Source organism: Acanthochromis polyacanthus, chromosome 4, assembly GCF_021347895.1.
Source record: "Acanthochromis polyacanthus isolate Apoly-LR-REF ecotype Palm Island chromosome 4, KAUST_Apoly_ChrSc, whole genome shotgun sequence".
Lineage (NCBI taxonomy): Eukaryota > Metazoa > Chordata > Actinopteri > Pomacentridae > Acanthochromis > Acanthochromis polyacanthus.
In genome coordinates, this window is record NC_067116.1 from 35,200,379 (window position 1) to 35,221,397 (window position 21,019).

A 21,019-nucleotide genomic window follows, 5' to 3' on the forward strand; every position below is an offset into this window, starting at 1 on the left:
TCACATCACAAGAGTGCATTGATAAGAAGGATTAAATGTGAAGCTGTACAACTGATGAAAAGCCAAAGTCTTCCTCTTGTAAATTAATTGGACAATGGATTACCTTTAAGAAAGCTTGCTGTGTTAGTTCAATCAGATGCATGGTTTTGGAGACATCAGATTTTTAGCCTCAAAGGAATTAAGTGTGAAGACAAAGGGTGTTAACTCCAGCATGTATACAAAATATTGGCTTTTTAGGAAGCCAGCGTCTTATTAATGACAAAGCTCTGGATCTCCTAACTGTGTTTTCTCAGGATGCCTGTGGAGACCCGATCAATAAGAGACAGATCGGCAGTAGGACGATTTCCATCTGTCACGCTTGGATTTGGGGACGACACAGAAGATGAAAATAAAGAAACAGAAGAAGAAGATGTTGAAAAAGAGAATGCATGTCGCCGGTGGCTGCGCAAAGTCTGCCCCTGCTGCTGTCCGCAACCAAATGACGATGACCTGACTGACACTGTGGTCACAGGGATTGATGATCTGGATAAGGACAATGGGACAGACGGCGAGAAGCCTGAGACTGGTGACAACGAGCTTGATGGTGATTGGAAAATTCACAAATGTGCTATTTATCAAAAGAATAAAAAAAGGTCAGCCTCATGATAAACTTCTATCTCTCATACCTTTGTTTTCCCAGAACTCCTTCTGAAAGTGCGATCAATAGACCTGATGAAAAGCAAATCTGGGGTCAACCGTACGGAGCATCACACAAATCTCTACCAAAGTGACAACTTCATTGTCCGTAGAGGTCAGAATTTCCAGATGTGGATAACCCTGTCTCGACCCTTCAACCCCAGCACTGATGAGCTTCATCTTAATCTTAAAACAGGTCAGTCAGAGAAAGTTGAACACTGCAGTTCACTCTACAATCCATAAATTCAAACACCTTGTGGTGAAAATCAAGTTTTTTTACTTGTTGATATGTCTGTATGTTGTTTTTTTATATGCTCAAAGACAAATAATGAGCTCAGTCAGCAGTCAGCATCATGGCGGAGGGCTTCCACCTTGAAAATGCAGTGTATTGATTATTATCTCAAAAACAGAGTTAGACTTCAAGGGTTTTATATGTAATATACCCAAGGAACAAATCTGCCAGCCCACAGAACTGGAAATAAATTTTTCTTCAGAGTTGATTTCCAGTTCAAACAACCATCCATCCATTATCTATACACCGCTTAATCCTCATTGGGGCTGCAGTCTATCCCAGCTGACTTAGGGCGAAGGCAGGGGACACCCTGAACAGGTCGCCAGTCTGTCACAGGGCTACATATACAGACAAACAATCACACTCACATTCACACCTTTGGGCAATTCAGAATAATCAATTAATCTCAGCATATTTTTGGACTGTGGGATGAAGCTGGAGTACCCAGAGAAAACACACGCATGCACAGGGAGAACATGCAAACTCCATGCAGAAAGATCCCAGGAAGGCTAGGGCTGCCCAGAAGCGTGGAGGTTAGCAAGATGAAAGTGCTAACCACCACGCTTCTGGGCTGCCCCAGTTGGAACATGTATGGATGAATTATTCCAGCAGTATGTAGCAGATTTGTGGAAATAATTCTTGATTATGCACCCTTATTCACACATACTGTAGTAGTTGTTACTGTGCTGGTTTTCAAATCAGCTGGAATCTGCTTGGACGACTCCAAGGTTGCATCTATATATTCCGTGTATGCATAGTACTGCTGAAAATGTACATTATTTCTCTTTTCAGTACAGTCTGCATAAAAACTCTCATGGTAAGTGTTCACATTGATATGTTTGGACATGAGTGGTTGTATCACTGCCAAGTATTGAGCTGCTGATGGGCATGCAGCAGATGACTGGCAGGTGCTTTCCTACTGGAAACCAATACAGGCTCCTAAAACTACATAACCACTGATTGGGTGAACAATTAAGCTGTAGGTTTTCTGCTCTTGGATTTCAAACAAGACCTACACATCAACATGTTTGAAAACTTTCTTATACATAGAAAAAGGTTTATTATATTGATTATACATTATCGAAAAAGTTCCCTAAAAATGTGGTTCTGAGAACATTTGAGATTGACAATGGTTAGTTTAAAAGATTTACATACATCTGGAAGTCAAGTCTAGATGTGAACTGTATGCAAACGAGAAGCGATCAATGTCATATTGCAGCTCTAAAAACACAATGCAGCTCTTTGAATACACAATGGACAGGAAGTGTGCATATGGACATGCACCATCACAAACTTAGAGAAATGACAAAATTTACATCCCGCCATCCCTTGCAGAAAAATGCGTATTTGGACAATATAACACGGCTGTACAGGTGGTGACTTCATAGATCTGCCCATTGTAAGTGAAGCTAAATCAATGTCATTTTAAGACAGGAAGGGATATTTTTCATGAATAAAACATCTAAATATGCAGCCTACCTCTGCTACAGGAAGGTATGTTTTTCATGGTTTGATCAAGAACCAGAGAGGAATTTTAAGAATGTTCTCACGAATACCAACTTGCTGGATTTCCTACATGACTGGCATGTAATCTTGAGAGGCCAAGTGTGAAACTGGATGGAAATAATCCAGCTTGACTAGAGCTTATGTTCCCTGAAACCCTGTAGAGAGGGGATGTAAATGGGGGCTGTGAGAGGAAACAATTTCCACCAGCAAGAAGTTTTGCTCATATGCTCATGTCTCATACTGTTATTCTTGCTGCTCGTATGTGCATGCGGAGTACACAGATGCACTTGTACTTGTGTGTGTTATATAGATATATAGATATGGAGGGACACAGAGAGGGAGAGGGAGTGAAAGGGATTTTGGTTACTATTGCTATGGTAACAGGTCTGGTTGCTATGCTCCTCGGAGAGTGTTTTACAGATGCCGAGTCTTCGGTACCGCTCTGACTAAAGATCCCTTCTACTGACATTTCGCCATCAATTCTGTCATGACCAACTGTCTGAGCCTCAGCGCTGCTGCCTGTTTACTTACTGTGCAGCGCTGTCTGCTTTCTCGCTCTTTGCATTGAGTGCTGTAGAGGCAGGGAGGACACCGACCAATATAGATCCTACAATTACAGCTGTGCGTAATAACAAGTGAAGCTTGAGGAGAATAATTATGTCTTTCCTACAGAAAGGCTCTGTATCTACAGTGCAAATGAAAATTTGTACCCTAAATTCAGTGTTTAATAGTGAGGAAATATGCATGCTTTAATAAATAGCTGCTATTTTGCAAGAGAAACACAAATGGTGTTTGGAAAAATTCAGCTCAATATTCTTTTAAAATCCAACTAGTGAAATCCACAATTCAGTTTAAAACAGGATCCTGGTCATGAATAATCATCCAATAATTTTAAAAAGCCATCTGTCACACCACCAATTAGCAGGAGGACAATGGCAGCTGCACATAATGCCCCTTTTATTTATTTATTTTTTGAAAATCATGTAACCGCTCACCAAATGGTGGACATTGAAATTCAAAAACCAGTTGTTTAACAGAAATGTCCCATTTTCCTGCTCATACCACCTTTCATGGTGTTTTAAACCACAGTGCTCAGTCCAAGCACTGTGTTCTCTGAATTCAAGCCCTGCAGCTTGAAAGGTAATCACAGCCCAGCCTGAAACAACACACAAAGTTGTTTTTTTTAAATTCAGGTGAATGGTTGAGTGCTCCGAGTTTCTGGTTTGCTTCCAAACTGTGAATCCCCGTTAAGGACTCAGAGAGGCTGTGATTTTCATTACACTTGACAGAATGACAGTGTGTGTGGCAGAACAAAGTGCTCATTGGTAATTTTTGCCTCACCTGTTGGAGGGCTGAAAAAATACAGTTTTCCTGGAGGGTGCAGCAGATAAAAGGCCCCGATGTCAGTAGAAGGTAAAGTGTTAATTCCCCCTGGGAGCATGAATGTATACACCAAATCTCATCACAACATGCCTTTTAGACGAGAAGCGAGATCTGCTGTATGCAAAAATGGTATTTGGGCTTTAGGGTTGTGATTGAGGGAAGCTCACTGAGCATTTAAGAACAGTTGCTTATTTGCCTTGTTGCTGGGCGTTAGATGAGAGAAAACCAGCATTTTGTTAGCTTAGCTAGGCTCAGCCTGGATTTTTCCAGTGGGAACAAAATCCTCCTATGAGCCTGTTTGAAGCTCTAAGTGTACAAAAACCCAAATGTAGCCATGTCAAGTTAAGGTTTTATATGGTTTTATATTTGCTGGCGACGAGCAGTTGTAGTTGTATGTTTAATAGTCAGGTATGAGGGTTGTGTTGAACCAGCAAATTTACCACAAAAGTCAAATTAATGCTTTGCAGCCCTATCTCCACAAAATGATCCTCCCTTATAACTAAACCGCATTTTCATTTGTGTTTTAAAAGCCATTTTATTCTGAAAAAAAACTTTGCACTCCTAGAAAAAGCTTCCTCTTTGAAAAAGCCACAAAGTTCACACAAGGGCGTAGGGCGGGAAGGTTGAGGCTTAAATTACCAACTGAACTTTCAATTTTCACTCCCTGTTTGGTTCGATTTTGTTACAAAAAGTATGTGATTAGGTTTAGAAAAATATGGCACTTTGATTGACACTTTCACAACGATAACTACATGCTGGAAGCTCGGTTAAGCTTAGCCAAAGCTGCATGGTTATGTTTAGAAAAATATGGTTTGTGTTCAAATCTAGCCTTTTTTGCAACATGCTTAAACTTTTCTTCTGTTTTCTGAGCCGCTGAGGTGATGAGTCCTGCCCTATCTAATGTATGATTGGTCGGCTGAAAAATAGCGACAGTGGAGCAACTAAATAAATGGCAGATATATGTTGAAAATATGCTTCCATCAGAATGCAATTGACAGTTGGAGCAGCGGTCAGTGGTTAAGGCTCTGGGCTAGTGATCAGAAAGTGGGAAGTTGAAACCCCACTGCTGTCATTGGGGTGAGCCCTTGAGAAATGTCCTTAATGCTGCCTTCTCTAGAGGTGCTTTATCATGGAAAGGAAAAGAATTAATAAAAAACATTTTTCTGCAATTCAGATTTGGTCAAGACCAGTAAAAAGAGAAACCATCCATTTCTTTGGTTTTGTGTTTGACCCGGCCTTCCCATTTGTGCAGTTTCAGCTGTTAAGAAAAAAGTGATCGATAGCTTGACATGATATCAGACCCTTATTCAATTTAGAATCAGTGCAACTGCAAGGTGTGAGAAATTCAGGGTTGTTTTCCAATAAGAAGTGTTAAAAATAAATAATAGTTTCTCTCATGCCTTTTTTTTTACTGTTCTGCCCCCAAATAGAATATGCAAAATGCTGTAATGTGTTTGTGACAAATACAGGCTTCTTCTTCTATGAGGAATGCTGAGTGTGTTGTGTTTTGTATGTTTGACCTGGTATCTGCTGTGCACTATTGTAAATTTCTGTCAAAAAACACTGCTGATTTTGCTGTCTGCGGTTCAAATATCGTGCAAATGAATGTTTATCCTTTCGATTTCAAGGCCTCTAGAAAGTGTTAAGTGTAAATTTTCCCCTGACTAGGGCACCAGAAACTGCCTTTCAGTGGCTCAACTCTTTGGTGATTGTTTCTTGTCCATGGTAATGAATTTGTCACCAGAAAGCCCATCCTCATCACTCAGTCTAGTTGTGCACAGCTGCTGCTTTGCTGTCAGCTGTTGACTCATTCTGCTGCCCCGGCGTCCCCCTGCTGTTTTCCTGCCTCTGAGTCGCTCTAATGCACCGACCACCACTATGTTTTTGTTCACAATAGCTGCTCCATTCACTTTGTTCATTTTTTTGCGAGCTGGTTTTGATTCCTTTTATCTCACCCAATCAGTGGCCTGTCTGTCCACGCCTGAAATCAGATAAAAACGAACATCTCGTGGCGAAACTGCAGCAAAGCAAATCAGTTCTGTTGAGGCATTTGAAGACAGCGAACAAAGACAAGGGTCACACCCACCGAGGATGGAGGGTGAAATATGGGCAGTTTTCCACAAACACTTCAGAGGGAAAGCTCTTCACTGCGGCTTGAAATGGAGCGTTTTCCAACACATGCATGTGCTGCCTGAAATTGGTAACTGTCATTAAAGATTATAGTTTTTCTTTTTCTACACAGCTGGCTGCAGAAACCCTGCGGCTTCCTCACAGTTCAATACTGTACAGTGAAGTAACGCTGGAGCTGAAACCGCTGCCTGACTGAAGCTGCACTGAGACCAAATGTTGCCACGCGAGGTGCCTGTGTGTGTGGAGACAGTGCATTGTGCAATCCTTCTATTTGGTTTCTATTTATTTAACCATACTCCACAAGTTTGGAATGTAGGTGCGGCTTTAATTGAGGGGTGCTTTCTGTTGCAGCACGTTATGAGCAACAGTCAGTAACACTTTCCTGCTTTCTCTCTTCACCTGCTTGTGTTGTGTGTGTCATTTAACCATCATAGGGTCGCTGCCAGCTGTGTCAAAGGGAACCCATGTTATTGTCCCTTTGGTGGAGGAGCTGCAGGGCGATCGCTGGGAGGCTGCTGTGGTGAAACAGGACGACAAAAGGATAAAGCTATCAGTGAGTTCTTCACCCACCGCGGTTATTGGTCGATATCAGCTCACAGTGGAAACAAATGGTGCGAATGGCCAGGCTGTTTCCACACACGACCCTGCTAATGACATCTACATGTTGTTCAACCCCTGGTGTGAAGGTAAACATGCTTAGGCCACACTGAGCCACATGATTCACAACACGCACTGTATAAGCTTGATGTCTTTAGTGACTGCTGGAAGGGGTGGCCAAAATAACAGAAACACAACAATGATTGGGTTGTTTAATAAAGATGGAAAGACATTCTTTGAGGCAGAAAAAGAGGCCAAGTTTGCATAAAGACGAGAAATAGTTAATTTGACCCAACCAGCATCTCTAAACCTCACTGATTGGTAACTTTGTTTAACCCTTTGAAACCCACAATTTCATAACAATTTTTGTCACATTTTTGCTCACTGTAGGCTCATTTGTCACTGCAAAATAAAGCCCTGCATCTCTATGGAAAGAGCACAACAATGCCTAGTAGAGAGAACTTAAAAATGTGTTTTCTGCAGTATGACAAACATAACTTATAATGCCATATATCATAAAAAAAGAAAGCTGAGTTTCTCTAATTTTTTGTTCAACAAAAACTGAAGAAAAAAATTCAATATGTACAATATTTTCCTAAGTGCCCACAGGTGTTAACAATATTAGGGAAATTGGGCATCCAAATTGCTATAGATTGCTATTTGTTTGTGCCTATTTACATTTATACAGCCTCTACAAACTAGGTTACTTCACACCACTCTGTACATCAACTGCATTCACACAATGTCGAATGAAGATTTGTCTCACTGTACACAAGTATGTTTTATTTGCCTTTAAATCTTTGTTACCGTCTCCTCTCTGGTCAGCCTGCAGTTCACTAAAAATGTCCTAAAACTTCATGGCAGCTGTTTCACTCATATAATGTCAGTTGCTGTGTGAAGAACAGATTTTTGACAGCATCCATTTAGTGCAAACTATGTTTTTAAGAATGAGGCATGTTGAATATAGTGATTTCTATGAAATGTCACAATTTTAAGATAAAAAAAAATTCTTCCTGACAGAACTGTACATCACACACGACTGGTTCCAAGCTTCAAATAAATAAATGTATGAATTTAATGATTTATATCTTTAAGGTTAAAGGTCTGATGAAGACTATAATTTTGAGTTATGGTTTTAGGGTTCCTGGAGTTACTTTGTGCAGAATATTAGTCTTTCTTTCTTTCATTCTTTCTTTCAAGTTTATTTGAAAAAGGACAGCGTGCAGATGGCTGCACCAGATTTAGCATCATGCTAATTTCCATCTGTAGTCCTTACTACTTACTGTATCTGTAGTAACTTACTACAGTCTCCAACAAGTTGATTTTGTTTGCCCGGTTAGTTCTTTGGCCCTGTTTTCACTCTTTTATGCTGAGCTTACTAGCTGCTGTCTGCACCCTTATCTTTAACAGACATACACAAGAGTAATATCTTATTTTCTCATCTCACTCTCCACAAGAAAGCAAGTATGTGAATTTCCCAAAATGTCAAAATATTACTTTAAAGAGTTCACCATAAAAGCAAACAGCGTGCCTCTGAAATAGCAAAAATGATAACTTCAGAATCGCTCTTAAGTCGATGTAAATCTTACCAGCTTTTTATCTCCACAAGATCACAACAGAGTTTACTTACTGAAGACAAAAGCAATTCGTAGGAGGCAGAGATGTGCTTATACAGTCAAGATAATGATATCTGCTTAATATAAACTTAAAGTTAATCCCTCAGAGACAAACTGTAAGATTGTGCTTGTGAGGAAAGATTTTGATTTGACTAAAAAAAAAATGCAATAAAAGATACGACTTCCAGTGGCTGTGCTTTCATGTTTCAAAGCTGTTTTCTGCTGCTCTCTGTCAGATGACTCCGTGTTCATGGACTCTGAAGAGGAAAGACAGGAGTATGTCCTAAATGATATCGGAAGAATCTACTACGGTACCCAGAACCAGATTGGAGTGAGAACATGGAACTACGGACAGGTGAGCGGGTTCAGTGATTTTTTAGTGTCAGTATTTAATGAACAGACTGAACAGCAGAAACTGACATGTTCTGTCCGCATACCTCATGTTTTTTTTGTCTCTTTTGGTTACAGTTTGATGATGGGATTCTTGCCGCCTGCCTCTTTGTCCTGGAAAAGAGTGGAACTCCAGCATCGGGTTGGGGAGACCCAGTTAGTGTGGTGCGAATCATCTCAGCCATGGTGAGCCGACATCTGACCTACTGTCCTACATACAGAATTTCTTTGACATTTAAAACCACCCATCAGCCCAATTTAACCCATTTAACAGGACACTTGTAGCATGGCAAATAATTCAATTCATCGTCATCATGTATGCATGTATTTATTTATTGATTGATTTATCTATCCTTTTACTAATTTTCTACTTTTCCATCAATTTTTAAAAATTTTATTAGTTTTTTTTCGCTACAGAAATGCATTGTTTTGGTAAAATGCAAATAATAACTAGTAAAATCCTACAACAAAAAATGCATTCATTTATATGTTAACTGTAAAAAAAAAACTGTAAACAATGTCAGCATTTGAAATCTTTTAGGGATAACTTTTGAAATTTTACAGTTTTTCACTCTAAGATTCCACTATTTTTTTAAATTGCATTTAAATGAGTAAAAATATTATTTTTTTTACTGGTATTTGCTGTTATTTGAAAGAAAGAAGTATAGTAAGATTTAAACAATAATTTGTTTGTTTGTATGTTTGTTTTACAGATTTTCCTTGTTTTGGTAAATTCAAGGTAATATCTAGTAAAAATCTGAGAAAAAAGCATTAATTTATATGTTGACTGTAAAATAAATAAATAAAAAACAACACGATAAATAATGTCTACATTAAAATCTGAATTTTTATAAATAGTAATTAATTCTATGACAGCATTTGAACAGTTCAGCAGTTTTGTTGTATTTAAATGAGCAATTCATTTTTTTTTGACAGATCTGTCAGAATTTGTCATATTTTGAACGCTACAGGATTCCATTGCTTTTAATGTATTTTTTTCTGGCGCTATGGCTGCTAGATTTTCACTTTTTTATTTTTACAGAATAATTTTATTTATGTTTTCCAGTGTAAGATCTAAACTGTTGGAGTTTTCTTTGTATCCTTTTTCAGCACTGGTGCAAAATGGTGCATTTCGTCACAGCTCTGAAATACGCCTCCTGACCACTAAAACAGCAAAGGCAGTAGTCATTCACCAGGCAGAGCCACTTCTTCTCATTCCTTTCACTTCCAATATTTAGTCTTTTTCAGTCTTTCACTTCACCACTAACTGCCTGCAAGTTGCTCACCGTGACTTCGGGGCATGTCAGCCTCCATTAGACTGTTTCCAGAGAAGACCTCTCGGCTCTCATCGTTCAGCTCAGCTCGCTGCTCTGGGCTCAGCTCTGATTATGTCTCCATGTCACAAAATTTGTGTATTTTAACACCACACATCTCTGTTTTACAAACGAGCCTTCTTTCTTCACCCGTCATTTAATCCTTCATAATCTCATAATTATTCGCACTCCCATACACAGAAAACATCTGTTCATTTTTTTATGCAACATTTACCACTCTAATGACACATTGTTGTTCTTGTAGCCATCACAAATATGACCACATAGTAAAACAATGCTTGAAATAAGTCTAATAATAAAACTGATTTTTCTTTTTTAAACAGCGCTTCAGTCACACATCATTAAATTTAAGACTTCCTTCTGCAGTTCTTTGGTGGGAACATTTGTTGGTTGATTTAGCTATGTCCATAGAATCTCTTGTTTATGGTTAGCCTTCAGTTAGCTTTAGCTAAATCACTGCTTCTATGCAACAAGCCTTTAAAATACTACACATCACAGACTAAACTAGTGGTTTCCAACATTTTTGGACTCAGCTTCAATAAATAGTTATTTTTCCCGCTAAGCTTCTGCTTTCATTTCAAGAAATGTCCAAATGAACCAAGATCTCTCCAGAAATAGACGACTCCATGAAAAAAACATTAAAATGTAAAAGACATCTGAGTATCAGAATCTTGTTTTTGCTTCTTTCCTCGCCAATAAATCATCTGAGGAGCCCTAAGATTTATCTGTATATAAAACTGTATATAAAGTGGTTAAAACTGGCTTCTCCTGCAGCAGCTACAACAGTAACAGGTCAGAGGGAACAAACTGTTAACTTTGCTTTAGTATTTAAACTACATTTGGTCCTAATACTTTGAGGTTTGATTTGATGTACTTTGACTTCACTTGGAATTTTCATGTACTACTTTTACTTGTGATGGAGTATTTTTACTTCTTCCATCTCTGGCTAACAGCTGACTCTGCCACTGGCCACCATCACTCTGGCTCAGTCAATAAAACCATTCAGATGTCATGACACTGCCGACATGCTGCTCTCTTGTTGGCTTTTTAGTGAGATGTAATAAAAAGCAGCAATGGGTCAATGCCCACTGAAGGAGGAAAACTATTAAGCTCATGAGTGTTCCAGGAGAAAACTATTTTTAAATCACAATTATCTAAGATCAGTCATGACTGTAACAATACTAGAAATAGTGTTATTTTTAACCACAGTTGTAGCTTGACTCAAACAGTTTTGTTTCAGGCTGAAATATTTCTACAATTATAGGATTTCACTGTCAAGAGGTGTGTGTGGTCTCTGGAGGATGAATCATGTGGATTTGAAAGATCCTCTGACTTTTCCTGTAGTGTCACCACCTGGTCAGAGTTTACAGTAGTGCTGTGAAATGTGTGATTAGACAGAAGAGGATCCAGTTACTTTGGTAATGTCACATTTCTGGTTTTTAATGAACTATCTTGACAATCATTCGATGAACTTTCGTGAAATTGATTGAAGGAGACATTAAATTTACTGTTAGAATAGATTGTAACTTTTTCTCTCCTTTCTGATCATGTCAAAATTTCTTGTCGTCCAGTGTTTTGTTTCATGACCCATCACCATGCGAGCACTGTCACTGTAAGCATATCGGTATGGTGCTGTTGTCATGAAACTAAAAATACAGCTCTCTCATTTATTTAAATCGAAGCTGTTCTGTGTTGCAGTGGTTGTACAAAGCAAGGAGGTCTGGGGAAAAACCAGAACCGGGTTCAACTTTACATGTCACTGCAAAAGATGACCTATCAAATACATGCTAATGCACATTTCTGGTGAATTACTTTACAACTTGAACACCATATTTCTTCTGTTTACTTTGCAATCATTGCAACAACAGATAAAATAGCTAGAGCTGTTTTTTGCTATCAATGGCTGTAGACCCCTTGTCTTGTTTATCATCTGCATGTCTTTATAATGCATACAGTTCGATTATTGTTTCATCTACTCCGAGAACAAAATATGTATTACTTTTAGCTTCTAGGTTTTTCCAAATAATTCTGTTTACAGTCCTTCCAGGGAGGAAAACATGATATTCTAGAGTAACCTCGATGTTGAACTCATAAATTAATGAAAAGGAAAGTTCTTCTCTTTCTCCAGGAACAAGGAGATTTTTCTTCTCTGGGTAACTGAGTTGTTGCTTCAAGCCCTGAAGTAAGAAGGACTTTGTTTGTTTATCTAGATAAACTCCCCTGATGACCGCGGTGTCCTGGAGGGAAACTGGTCAGGAGACTATTCGCTTGGAACTACCCCAACAATGTGGAGTGGAAGTGTGGAAATCCTGACTGAATACCATAAAAACAATGGCACCCCAGTTAAATATGGCCAGTGTTGGGTCTTTGCTGGGGTCTTTACTTCGGGTTAGCTGATTCGTTTTGTTATTTATCACCCCGCCACATGTGTTCATCTGTATATATGTGTGCAATGCCACTGACCATTGGCATTCCTTTTCAGTTTTACGATGTTTAGGAATCCCCGGTCGAACTGTGACCAACTTCAGCTCAGCTCACGACACAGATGTCTCCTTGACGACAGATGTATACCTGGATGAAAACCTGGAGCCCATCGAGCACCTCAACGCAGACTCTATCTGGTATGCCTGGTCACAGTCTTTCTCATGTAGCTTTACATAATACATGTCTGCTCGTCGCGACATGCAGCACTCTCTGGGTTGTTAAGCCTGAATCTTTTACTGAAGGAACTTCCATGTGTGGAGCGACTGCTGGATGGCCCGTCCAGACTTGCCTCCAGGTAACGGAGGCTGGCAGGCTGTCGATGCCACGCCTCAGGAGACCAGCCAGGGCACCTTCCGCTGTGGTCCTGCTTCCCTCACCGCTGTCCGCAATGGTCAGGTCTTCCTCAAGCACGACTGTCCCTTTGTGTTTGCTGAGGTTTGTGGAATATGCATTTTCCTTTAAATGGACGTTTTTTGTAGTTTAGGAGCAGGACCACACCTCAAGCACTCCCTTTCTTTTCATATGTCTATAAATCTACACTACACACCTGTTTGTTTTTGCTTGCCTTGCACCACCCTCTTTGTCTCTACTTATACCTCTCTTTTGGCTCTCTCCTCTTTGTTTATGAAGGCGTCTGCCCACTATTGAGTTGCCACAATCCTCAACTAAGACTTTAACCACAACACAGTCACTTATCTTACTTCCCATTAACATCATACTTCTAGTCTTACGTCATAAACTATCATCTACAGTGTGGTCTTTGCCAAGGAAAAGACAAATTCTGTTTACTTTCATAAAGTTACAAAATGTGAAAAAAAATTGATGCAAGAAGAAATACGTGTACTGAGTACTAATAATGAGCCATATGCCATCCATCAGTAGGTGCAAGATAGCTTCGCATCTGTTTCATTGCTGACTCTGTCTCTTGCCCCCTTCTGTGCATGTCCAGGTGAACAGCGATAAAATCTACTGGCAGAGAAATGCAGATGGGACCTTCAGTCAGATCTATAGTGAGAAAAAGGTCGTGGGACACTTGATCAGCACCAAGGCTGTCGGCTCTGATGAACGCTATGATATTACACACCTTTACAAACATCCTGAAGGTATCAAACAAAGCACAGAAACTCAATTTCCAACTTTGGGATGGTCACAAGCTCTTGTGTGAAAAATTGCTTGAATGAAATACTATTGCTATGTTATCTATTAACGTAGTTTAACATTTCTGGTCATTCTCAGGCTCATCACAGGAACGCATTGCTGTGGAGACAGCATGTAGCTATGGCTCCAAAGCAGAGGCCTATTCATCTCCAACTGCAGAAGACATCTCTGTGGAAGTCCTCATGGATGGTGAAGGCCCTCAAATGGGAGGGGATGCAGAACTGAACATTGTGTTGCGAAACAGCAGCTCAGAAAAACGCAATGTCACCCTGCACAGTCAGGTGTCAGTCATGTACTACACCGGAGTCCACAAATCTATGGTCAGAAAGGACGAGACAGATGTGGAAGTGCTGCCAAATGAGGGTAGGTGGAGTGTCTTACTTCATCTACTGTTCAATATCGCATGCACAACAAATATCATGTATTGTAAAGCTGAGCTGTGTGTGAATGAGAGAATGCTGTCACTTAAGCAAATTTAAGAATATTTTGTGTCCCATGTCTCAAAACAGACCATAGTTTGCAGGAGCACTGTTGCTACATCCTGGGCTTAGCAACTCTCAAGATAACTGTGACTGGTTCATACCAAAAAAGCTGCAGTGCTGTTTCGCCCTGTAGCTGAATGATAATGAGTTGCAGTCAGACAATTCTCCAGTGCCAAAACAGTGCTGTGGGGATTTGTCAGACTCTGCAACAGTACAACAGTTTGCCTACTAGAAGCCCTTAAACTCACTAACACACTAGCTTTACTAACTTTAATTCTTTGCCTACATCTTGTGTCTACAGAGAAGACTTTTGAGTGGATCCTAGAATACAAAGACTACAAGAACCAGCTGATAGATCAGGCTGCCCTGATGCTGACACTGTCGGGTAGAGTCAAAGAAACACAGCAAGTTCTGGCCACTCAGTTCAGTTTCCGACTCAGGACCCCAAACCTTATTATAAAGGTAAGATAAGAGCTCATCAGGAAAATATAGTATGAAGAAGAAAATAATTCTGGATCTGACTTTCGTTTTCCTTTCTCTTTTACCATCATGCAGCCAATCGGTAAAGCCGTAGTAGGGGAGAAGATGGCAGTAGAGATTTCATTTACCAACCCTCTACCCCAGGTGCTGAAGGCAGTGGTATTCCACGTGGAAGGACTAGGCCTTCTACCTGCTCGAAAAATAAGTTATGGGTGAGGAGGAATAATATGCTTTATATTGTGCTGATTTGTTTTTTGAAAGTACCTTGTCTATCTTTCTCTTTTGTGATTGCCACTGTCATTTCCTGTCCTACCCTCAGAGATATTGGCAGCCATGCCTCCGTGTCTCTCACTGAACACTTCGTGCCCACCCTTCCCGGACTGAGGAAATTATTGGCTTCATTGGACTGCAAGCAGCTCACACAAGTTCACGGTGTGAGTGACATCAACGTGGAGGACAAAAGTAACGCCGCTTAATAGCGACCTGCACTGAATTTTGATACTCATTTCTTTTATATAGCCACTGATTCTCTTAGTGTCTTTGTGAAGTCATTTTCCATTTATTTATTAGACTCTCCAGAAAAACGCGGGCAAAAATCCTTGATTCCGCGGGCTAAAATCCTTGATTATGCGAATACATATGCAGGGTTTTTATGCCATTTTATGCGGGGAAATTGCGGAAGGTTACAAAGTATGCGAATAGTTGTGAAATATGCAAAAAGATGCGAAATATGTAAGAACTGGGAAAAAGGTGATTCTTCTCCTACATCCTGTTACTAGGACACACACATCCCTTACTGAGATTAAAACACTTTCCTATTCCTTTTTTAAGAAATTGTAATTAGGGTTTAACCACACACTCGCATACACACCCCGGTGCGCTCCTTCACTAACACACACAGACACCCACACAACACACTCACACAGCACACTCCCTGGAGAAGTCGTGGAGAAGTGCTGCAACACGGTCGATTTTCTTCAGTGCTCCAGAACAATGTTGCACGGGGTGCAAAAAAGTTTCCCCCTCCCACTTCCGTGCAGTAAATCTGGGTACTGTTTTGCCCGGTCTCTGGCTGAAATATTCGTAGGTAAATGTGATCTTTGAGCATTCGCCATTCTTGTTTTTCGTCTCTGAGCACCGCGCTCCGCATCAGCTCGTGCTTCTAGTGTGTGTGTGAATGCGCGAACTGATGATGTCAGGCCAGGCGTCACATAAAAACTCACTCACAACTCCATTTATATTGGTTATAGTTTTCTCATTTTATGCGGAAATTGTGAAATAAGCGGGACCCGCATATTTCTCTTTTTTTTTGTGGAAATGTGAGATTCTTGCGGGAATTATGCGCTGTTTTGCAGGGATTATGCTGCCTTTTGGGAAATAATTGACCCCCGCATAATCAGCGGCATTTTGGTGATTAATGTGGAAATTCATGCGATTGCATAATCGCGTTTTTCTGGAGGGTCTAATTTATATTGAAAGCCAGTATTTATATGTACAAAGATGTTACATTACGGTACATTGCAGCAGATTAATCATTACAAAGAGACAACTAATCATTAAACATCTAAGAGCATTGTGCTATTTGTGTGGTGTCACTTCAGAAAAGACAGAACCTTTTAGATAATATGAAACCCAATATTAACTTGCAGCAAATGGTACAGAGGGTCCTGCAGCACGCTTCTACCACATGCAGGTGAGTAGAGTGCAACTATGATTACTGTACTTGAGTCCCACTGATGTTGCAGAAGTTGTAAAGTGGCAGCTTGAATGAAAAAAATGTGTCTTTGTAAAGACAGAAAAGATGTTTGCTTACATATATATATATATATACATACTGTATATTTATTTTGTTTTTTTTTGCCGTGTGATGACAATAAAGTGTTTTATTTAAATGTGTAATCAATGGTGCAAATGATCTTGTAATATTAAAAATACCAATAAATCAAAATCTTGTGTCAAAATTTCTGATCTTCAGTGACTCGCTGTTGTCACCATCATGGACTCGCTGTTGTCGCTGTTTTCCTATGGGAAATCTATGGGTGAAAACAGTCTTAAAGTTCAGTGTGGTTGCTCCGATTGTCACCATCTGGCAGCCCCTGACTTCTGCTGACACTTTTCTAATCCAAACTAGAGCAAAAACTTTGGAGCATGAATGGAGCTGAGGCCATACAAACTTCTTTAGGGCATAGACTGTTCTAAGACGGCACCCACCTGTCACTCAAAGTAATTAATTGTGCATAAATTTACGCCTTAATACAGTCTATATGAGTGACCAACCCCACCCCCGCCGCAGTTGTGAACTTGGCACTTTAATACAGTGCTCAGTGAGTATTGAATCTCTTTTAGAGCCAGCCTCTAGTGGCAGTTTGAGGAACAGACTGACATATTTCAGTCTTGACAGAGTCTGCTCAGGTAAAAGAAAAAAAATCTTATGGCTGCTTTCAGTCACTTTCAAGTGAACACACAGAGATATTCATAGTCACTGAGTGAAGGCTTCAAGTCACTGATGCAAGCGAGTGGTAAGTGGATGTACAATCAGTTATATGCTCATACAGCCAGATGTTAGCAGAAGACAGCAAAATTCCTCATATGATTTAGCACACAAGTCACATAAACACATTTGCACGCCTTTCACCTTGTTTTTACAGACATTCCTGATAAACGCAAACTTAAAAGCTTAGTTTCCCAGACAAGGATTAAGCATAGTCCTGGACTGCAGTGGAGATGTTTATGGAATTCTTCCCTTTGGTTCAACACTAAGCTTAATCCATGTCTGGGAATCTGGTTAAATGTATTAGACTGGCCCTTTTGAGAGGAAAGTGCAGAGAGTGACCGGTGCTGCTGCAGCTGTGAATCACTGGAAGGAAACGGAGGATGTTCTCTGATTTGTTTAATGAATGTACCAGACAGTAGACATGGGTGATTCAGGCCCACTAGGTTTAAGAGAGATGCTGAACTGCAGAACAGTTTTTTTAAAAATCCAATATTCAATGAAGACACTTTAAAAATATCAAGAAATATGAAATGAGTTGGGCATGTCCGTCAAAGCAACAGCACGTCTAGTTCTGAAAGTCGATAATCATGAGGAATACATACTGTTTGGCTGTGTTTTCGTTCACTGAGTGGGAAAACATATTTGAAATTGTTCTGACACTGAACAGCTCAGTGGACTGTTTTTTTTTTTTAATGAATCTGGACAGCGAATGAATTCCTGTGATTCTGTAAAAGAACTGCTCTGTAAATCACCAGAAAGAGCATAAGATGTTGTTTTACAGGAGCACAGTGAGGCTCCAAGACATCTGAATGCTGAAAGCAGAACAGAGAGCAGAGTGGCTGCAGCTGTTACTGTAAGAAAAACCTGACACAGAAAGTGAACAATCCCATCTACTGACATGACAATTACTGTGTCTGCTCGGGACATTTACTCAGAGGTGGATGTGGGGTTGAATATTAGAGTTGTTTGGTGAACTCCACTGAGCCTGAGCATTAATAATGTTGACTTTAAGCCTACTGATGTCTAATGTTTTTATTCAGCCTGTCATACACAGCGAGTTGATGGACAGCTAATCCAAATGAATACAACCTCACAGCTGGCAAATGAAGCCTGCCATTACCCTTACAATAACTCAGTCAGTTGACAAAACAAAATAGCAAAGCATGTTTTTGTCTTCTTTGGTTATTTATTCAACGTGGTAATAACAATTTAACTACCAGTGATAGAGTGGGGACATTAGCAGCATGATTTACTTTTGTCTCTTTTTATTGATTGTTATTAACTTACAGATAATAAGCTAGATTTTTTTTGTGAATTTAAGACTGTTGTGTAAATAAAGCTAATTTAAAATCATAATTACATTTTGGGAAGCTCAAGTGACATTTCATTAATGAAACGATGATATTTATCATCAAACAAAGGTGTAAAGAAAATAAACTGTACGCGACCAATTTCAAAACATTAACAGTATAACTGAATCATAGCATCGTCAGCTGTCACAGTCTGGTTCTGGCTCTTCATCAGAAAGGCCAGTCATTGTTGTTGTTAGTTAATGACAGATTTAGCTTTTCTTTTCATTTTAGAAACATAGCACCCAGGCAGAGGATCTCATGATACAGTCACGACATATGCAGAAACTGAGTGACCCAAATTTATGATTTGCATTCAAAGGTGGGAACAGACCCAGTGCTCAAAAAGACTTACATTTGTTTTTCTGTCCTGGGAGCTTAAAGGTAGTGTCTGTGAATTTGCAGGAATCCAAAAATAAAGAAGATAATGTACAATCTTGCACAAGCTCCAGTGTGCATAGAACATTCAGGAATAGTTTTGGATCTGACCATGATGCATTTTTCCCATTTACAGGGCCAGAACTGTGTAACAACAGTCACACAGTGGGCAGTCGCTAGTGGACTGTAAAGAAAAGTGTATTGAATTAGAATTCCTTACTCCACCTAAAAGGGAAACTGTGCAGTTTCATGTTTACATACAGTAGCATGTTACCAAAATAGAAACAAAAAATTAGTGTTGCTGAGCAGGTGTTGTGCCCTTGTTTGTCATTTTCTATAAAGCGATGAAGATCCTGACCTATGAATCGTGTAGTTTTTTAACCAAACAGATTGATCAAACTAATGACAGCATGACTTCACTCCTCTGATTTTTCTTTTTTATTCATTTCCCCACTTTCTTCCAACATGGAATGTGCAGGCTGTTGCAAATTCTGACTGCAGAAGTGGCAATGACTGAAATGTTTGAGCTGTTATATTGCTTTTCCTACTCTGCAATGGGAAAACATCCAAAGCATCCCCTCTTGTCATATCACATTATAATGTTAAACAGAGATTCTAAAATCCTGTTCAATCACTCCACAAAGCACATGACCTCTTGTAGGTGTGAGCTTCCTCTACAGCTACTTCAATTTTGTTTGCTTGCTGGCGCGTGTATCAAGTACAGTGCCTCCAATCCACAGTGAATTTTCACCAAAAAAAATAGTTCCTTTCATCTGTCTTTCACAACAGTTTTCTGTGTTAAGATAAATTGGACAGCACTCCTACATGTAAATTTAAAATAGACCTCGCTCTTTGGGAATATTTGTGTGGTGAAGAAGCTCTGGTGTAATCAATAATGTTAATGATGCATTTAGATGCCCTAGTAAGCCGAGCACCAACATACATCAGCAGGAGTGTTCTACTGTACCAGAATGGAATCCATCCAACATTAATATTATTATCCACACTGTATATCACAAAGCAAAATGCCCAAGCAGGTGCACTGAAACACCTACGCGATAATAAATGCTTGAGAATGCTTGGGGAAAAAAAGGTGTTTTGACAACTTCATTTAAATTTATGGAAACACAAGCAGTCTGCTAGCCTAGCCGCGCTAGACAACCCACGGCAACGAATTTAATTCTCTGCCAGGGTCGGTCTAGTTACCCTCGGTAAGCCTCGAGGTTGGATGCTCCTAAAACTGGCCGACCAATCACCATGAAGTGTAGAGTCAGAAGGCGGGCGTAACTAAGTGACGACAGAGGCGCGACGATTCTGACAGAAACAACCGGAAACAACTAGCCTAGCCGTGCTAGACAACCCACGGCAACAAATTTAATTCTCTGCCAGGGTCGACAACAAAAACGACAACAGTCATTGAGCTCCATTAGCACAGACTCTGAATAATCTTTCTGTTAACATGTCTTTAATATACTTGAGCTTCACCCATTGACTATAAATAAGGCTTCACCGAACTCTCGCATCCTCTGATTTCCGGCGCTCTAGGAACTACGTCAGCCTATTCGTTGCGCTGATTGGTTGTATACCTACCCAATTGCTGCAGAGTGATTTGAAAGACAACCTTTTAGCCCGCCTCCCTCCCTGTCGAGAGTTCCTAGACCCTTGTGTCTTCAGACCTGGGTCTAGCGCGGCTAGGCTAGCAGTCTGCTACATTATTAACAAAATCAGTGCAACACCGACAATATTCTATAATTGTGAACAACAATAAAAGTTATGCACTGACCAAAAATATAAACAATGAATGCAAATATGGTCTACTTTTTTCCTGATTTGGAGAATAAATTAAAAATCTATTGCTGCTATAAGTAGCCAGTATTTAAGCTGGTCAACTCGTTCAACTGGTGGCAAATCCTCCATCATTAAGTTACTCCACACCCTACTCACGTGTGGCTTTAATGGACAATAATTAGGCAGCATCAATACACAATACACAATGGACACACTCCATACTGACTTATTGTCTGTGACTCCACTCTCAGTCTGCCCATTTTGTTTCTTCTCTTGTAGGTCTTCCAGTGCAACAGCATCACTTTACAGTGTTTTCTCCTTACAGCCTTCAAGTGCAACAAAGTTCACACAGCACTGCTTTTCTTCTTACATCTCTTCACGTAGAAAACATCATGCAACACTTCTGTTTGCTTCCATATAGCTCAGCAACAAAGCTATCGTTATCCACATGTGAATTCATCAGGTCTCATCTGTACATGTGAC

General features: G+C 39.9%; 1 protein-coding gene across 1 annotated transcript; it reads left to right on the forward strand.

Annotated features, from left to right (window-relative positions):
- The first annotated feature begins 294 nt into the window (after positions 1–294).
- Positions 295–16,414, forward strand: LOC110961251 (protein-glutamine gamma-glutamyltransferase K-like). Its single transcript, XM_022208792.2, has 13 exons — positions 295–583; positions 680–871; positions 6,421–6,672; positions 8,436–8,554; positions 8,668–8,775; positions 12,134–12,311; positions 12,406–12,544; positions 12,650–12,842; positions 13,357–13,510; positions 13,644–13,928; positions 14,349–14,509; positions 14,603–14,739; positions 14,847–16,414. The coding sequence occupies exons 1-13, from the start codon at positions 295–297 to the stop codon at positions 15,001–15,003; spliced, it is 2,364 nt and encodes a 787-aa protein (XP_022064484.2). The 3' UTR covers positions 15,004–16,414.
- Positions 16,415–21,019: the final 4,605 nt, after the last annotated feature.